We start from the raw sequence: 5,982 nt of genomic DNA on the forward strand, positions 1-5,982 counted from the left end.
GGGACTGTAAGCAACGCGCTCCTGTCGGGTGGGGTTCAGGTAAGCAACCAACAATATCACCTCATGTGAGTTAAGTTTACTCACATCTTTCCTGCCATAGAGCAGACAGGTCAGGGCTCGGAGAAAGATCTTCAAAGTCACATACTGAATGTCATTAATCAACATGTTAGTCGAAGTAGGGGCAGATCTACCAGTGAACAAAGGCATGTAGCCACTGTCACCACACTCGGTCGGGACATCTCTAAGATATCCCTTCTTGGCTTGTGTAAGCCTCAGGTGATCGACGAACTGGTCACGGGTCAGATAGAAACTAGTGTTCATCAACCGGAAACCTACCATCTTTTCAGCCACATCATAAGTGAAAGCACCCATGAACTCTAAGGTAAAAAAGGCATAATAGTGTTTCCTCAAGTGGTACAACCCCTCGAAACCCAGTGTCTCAAAGATACGTCGGACATCTACTTCGATTTTCAGCTCCTCCAACACACTCGTATCTATGCACCCAGTGGGTCTCATGGCGCGACTCAACAACTCTACAAAAGCGTCTCTCTACTTGAAGTCAACAAATATTACCGTTGGGTATTTAAGAACAGGTGGAACAACGGGTCCTTGAGTTCTTTCCCCTACCTCTAGCTCGGCAGCGCATGACCTCTTGCTATGTCAGTTTTTTTTAGGAAAATGTAAGTTTCATTAAAATCAATAATGACCCATACAAACACCTTTTTAGAGCCAAGCTCTATCCACACTTTATAGACTCAACTAACTCCTAAGATACTCCACCCATGCTAAGGGTAGAGCCCTTTTACTCCTAATATCATATTGAGCTAGACGCATTTACACATTATTCTTTACATTTGCTAATATGACTTTAGGCCTAATAACATAGCCATCAATTCGACATCTATTTCTGCATAACCAAACATGATACATCAAGCCTGCCAAAACCAAGGGAATCACTTTTTTCTTATAGGCAGCTATCTGTCTGAGTTCAGCCCACCATCTGATACAGTTCAGCTGCGACATCTGTATCCTGCACCAGTCCCCAACCAGGCTACTGCATTGGCTATTAAAAGGACAAGCAAAGAAGAGATGATCCAGGCTTTCCTCCCGCAACCCACACAAGAAACATTTGTTGTTTTGTATAACTCCCATTCTCAGCAATCTGTCTTGGGTAAGCAATCTCTGATGTGATATCAGCCAACAGATAAATTGCTGCTTTGGAATAATCCACTCATTCAGCATCCAAGGATACCAGGGTACCACATCACCATCAGGGTTAAGCCACTGATAACCTAATGTTATAGAATAATGCTCCATACTATAATTAGATAATAAGTAAGGTTTAATAAGTTGTTTCACCTGGCAAATCTTTCTCCAGGCCTAACTACAGCCAGTACCAGGTTCATACTCCCACCATAACGAGGTTTTTATGTACACAGCATGCACCCACCTCACCCACAAGTGATCTTCATTGTTTGCAATCTACCAAACATACTTCCTAACAGTGGCCAAGTTCCAAACATGGAAATCTTTAACACCCAAGCCACCTTGCTTCCTGGGTTTGCAAATTTGATCCCAAGAAACAAGGGAGGGGCTCTCCTTATGGTCAGTGCCATGCCAGAGATATTTCCTACAGATAGCTTCAATCTTAGAAATCATAGTCTTGGGCAAAATGAAAATTTTTGCCCAATAGCAGTGGGGAGTGCTTAAAACTGCTTTAATGAGCACAATCCTTCTTGCATAAGATAACTTTTTGGACCCAAGTCCCCTAATTCTGTCCACCACCCTCTCAACCAGACATTGACAGTCCAGAATAGAGAGACGTTTAGGAGACACAATGACCCCTAAGTAATTGAAGGGCACAGTCCCTCTTTTCATCCTAGTAATTTATTCCACATCCCTGATATCTTGCTCTTCCATACCATTACAGAACATGCCGGACTTGCTTCTGTTCATGACCAGGCCAGTAGCTTTTGAGAATAATTCATAAGCTTTCATCATCAAAACAATGGAGCCCCCTCACCTTTGCAGAACAAAATAAGATCATCAGCAAAACAAAGGTGAGAGAGCTGGATTCTGTTACATAAAGGATAAAACCTGAACAGTTTGTGCTTTTGAGCTGGATCCTATTATAATTCATAAGCTTTCATCATCAAACCAATGGAGCCCCTCTCACCTTTGCAGAACAAAATAAGATCATCAGCAAAACAAAGGTGAGAGAGCTGGATCCTGTTACATAAAGCATCATCTTCATAAAGGATGAAACCTGAACAATTTGCTTTGTCAGGTTGCAGCAACAGTGCTATCTGTTTCAACATAGTTTAGCCACACATCGGGGTTTACAAACTCAAGATAGAACTTTCAAATACTTTATATGTTATGAAGATGATGCTTGGGATAAATTCCTTGTCAAAGTATGTAAAGTTTTGAGACAAAACACGATTTTGCCAATTCCTCTTATCTTTCACAATCCATAAAAGATGGTTTAAAAGTTTCAAAATATGAAGTCTAAACAAGCTATAAAAGCAACCGGACTGAATGTCTACCAAAATAAGCTTAATAAGTCGGTCACGGTAGAGAAATTTGGGGCAAAAATTTAGATTTGTGCACTTTTAAGACGGAGTTTTAAGACGAAATTTTTGATGAAAATAACCAAAATTAAGAACCAAACATGATATTAATAACACCCCTTATCCTTTTTCAACACTTTAAGATGAATTTTATGGAAAAAAAATCGAAAATTTGAGCAAACATTAGAAAAATACGACTTGAACATATTTGCTAATTAGGTTGAATTTTGAAATTCCTAACATCAATAACAATAATCCAAGGTGATTTCTATCAAATTACAACAATTATAATGCAAAATATTTAGGTATAAATCAAAATTCTAGAAAATTTCAACACTAACATGCATCAAATTGATTTAAAATCAAGGAAAAGGAGTAGAAATTTACCTTGAATAGATTGCAAATGAATTAAGTGGATGAACTTGGGAAGGTTCGGAAGAATCAAGCACAAAAATCACTAAGGTTTTGCAAGGAAGAGAGTTTAGGGAGAAAAAATTAGGTTTTGAAAGAGTAATAAGAAGTAAAAGAATGAAAAGAGTTGAGGTTTATAAGCCTCAAAATTTTTAAAGGATCGCGTGTTACTGTAGCAGCGTTACTCGATCAAGTAGCCTCTACTCGATCGAGTTGAAGTTGCTCGGTCGCGTTTTGACGCTGGCAGAATTAGCATTGATTCTGTTTTCTATCAAACTCGATCGAGTGACCTTTCTACTCAGTCGAGTAAGGCTTACACGGTCGAGTTGTCCCTCATACTCGGTCGAGTAAGTCAAAACATGCAACAAAATATTACGAGTCCGATTAGTCGTTCCTGCAAAATAACAATTCGTTCGGAGTCTAAGGCATACTTAGAACTCGTCACTAATTATTTATATACCATCACTATCGATTAACAATACCTTGCATATAACACATTTACCGTAATCAAAACATTACAATTTCTATTCTACAACATTTCACACAACCTACGATTCAATTTGACAATTACGTACATTAATTAACATAGTTGTTCAGACGAGTAAAGATATTTTATTCATACATATGCATGTCAAGTTCTACCACATAACATATTTGTACCGTTTATCAAACATTACTAACCTGTAAATTAATTATCACTTACATGTCAGTCATGTATACTTCCAACACATCTTACCGTCCATCCACACACTTACGCATATGCGACTATATAAACAGTTACGCATCACATGTTCCCATCATCCATACACACAAAACATTAGCTTTATACACATTTATATCATACAAATTGTATATTACACAAGCAGGCACACACAATTCCCAGCTCAGTATCCCCATTCGAAGTGGCCGGCTTAAGCATATTGGGGCTGAGATTTTGGAATGAGGGCGCCTTCTCACCCAAAATCAAGCAATTCAAGGGGATCCCAACACACATACACCAGGTTCATTTTATTAGACTAACTATGTTCATTAGGTTCATTGGTTACAGGCAATACTACAGATATAGGGGACAACAACGGCTAATAACCGTTGTTATAGAAAAAAGCGGGCGTTGTAGTTTGGGCCGTTGTTAAAACTTTTAACAATGGTTACGTTTTTTTACTAATAACTGTTGTCAAAAGTTTTAACAACGGCCTAGAACTGTTGTCATTATTAACTATCCGTTGTGAAAAGAATTAAAATATTTTGTTGGGAAAGTAATAACAACGGTTTCATGGATACAAACCGTTGTTGATAGTAATGCGCGCGTTTAATAGTTTATGGAGGGAAATTAATAACAACGGGTGTTTTTATAATTACCGTTGTTATTGGTTTTTTTTTATATAAATGCAATCAGTGCATTAATGTCAAAATCCTGCATCAAATAACAGCAGCAACAGCATCAAATAACCACAGCAGCAACAACATCAAATTGGGTTTTTACCATTTGACAAAAAACTCTCATGTTCTCCATTATAATTTACCATTACAATAATGATATTAAGGCCCTAAAACTAGAAGTAAATTGACCCAAATATATATACAACAACATGCATCACGGCCTTAATATATTTTCAACAAAAATGGCTCCTAAAACTCTAAGTCTTCAGTAGATCGATAGCTATAAAATCAATAAAACTATAAGTAAATTGACCCAAATATATACCTCTTTATTCTTCATTATTGCAATGTTCAAGGATGTATTTGCTGTTGGGGCTGGTGTCCTTAACAGTTAGTGCAAGGACTTATAAATCTCTAAAAGGATCAAAGGGCATACTTTTGGTATTATTATCAGTTGATCCACGTTTATCAATAACGGTTGGCTTGCTAGATAAGTTTGACGTTATTGTCATACAGATGGCGGTGATCAACTGGTCCCTAAAAGTCACACCTATAGGATACGTTTGAGAGACGTGACAGTATGAAAATACAGTCATGTTGATGCCAATTTTGACTAACCAGTTAGTCCGAGTTATTGACTAGTAATTAGTCAAACGTGATGTTGAGATATTTTATTTAATACGGATTAAATAAAATGGGCTAAAGCGAATTAATTAAGCGATTAATTCGTAAATTGAATGTAAACGATTTATATTCGATTAATGTATATTGAATAAATTAATTATACAATATCGTCTTTGTCGGACATGTATTAATACTTCAACTAACCCGTGTTATTAGTTGATATTTTAATAGCCGATAACCGATGACGATTTATAATAAAAACCGCGTCATATACATTTTAGCGAGACGAGTCGGATCAGTCGGATCACGAGTTAAATGAGGAGAAAGTGGAAAGCCCACTCCCTCCTCTAGTGACCCGCGGACCGAGGCAACAAAAGGAGAGCCTTCTCTCCTTTTGAAACCAAAAAAAAAATTCATTTTGACAACAAAATTAGGGTTTTGGAGATCATTTTTCTCTCTGAAACCTAGATCTCACATCTGGTAAAAACTCACATCAAGTTCTCTCAATATTGCAAGGCAATTAGAGAACGCATTTCTAGCACAAGGGCATATTCTTAGACGATCTTGGGTGCAACAATTAGGAGGAGGTCTACTTTGATCTCTCATTACCGAATTGCACTAGGACCGAAGGTTAATTCTTGTGCTTAATCGTTTTTCATTATATTTCGTTTATGACCATATTTCACATGTTAAATTTACGTTATAATCCTTAAATTTAAAGGGTCTTATACGGATATTACCCTACAAGTGGTATCAGAGCGAGGCCACGTAAATTTTCATTGTGATTTTTCATAAAACGATTTTGAAACGATTGTTTTTGTCTCGAAAACCGTGCCGTCACATGTATTACACGGCTGTTTTTGTTTCATTTTTCGTTTTGTTCTTTTGCATATTGTTATTTTATACGGAGATTATAACAATGTGTCAAGTTTTGTCAGATTGTAAAATTGTTTTGATGCGGTTTTGATCAAAATTGAGATGTTTTGTTTCGTCAAAA

At 37.1% G+C, this 5,982-nt stretch overlaps 1 protein-coding gene across 1 annotated transcript; it reads right to left on the bottom strand.

Annotated features, from left to right (window-relative positions):
- Positions 1-834: 834 nt before the first annotated feature.
- On the bottom strand, positions 835-1,878 carry LOC141590236 (uncharacterized). Its single transcript, XM_074410841.1, has 2 exons — positions 1,496-1,878; positions 835-1,318 (listed from the first exon to the last, which is right to left on the bottom strand). The coding sequence occupies exons 1-2, from the start codon at positions 1,876-1,878 to the stop codon at positions 835-837; spliced, it is 867 nt and encodes a 288-aa protein (XP_074266942.1).
- Between the last annotated feature and the right edge of the window lie 4,104 nt (positions 1,879-5,982).

This window comes from Silene latifolia, chromosome 7 (assembly GCF_048544455.1).
Source record: "Silene latifolia isolate original U9 population chromosome 7, ASM4854445v1, whole genome shotgun sequence".
Taxonomy (NCBI): domain Eukaryota; kingdom Viridiplantae; phylum Streptophyta; class Magnoliopsida; order Caryophyllales; family Caryophyllaceae; genus Silene; species Silene latifolia.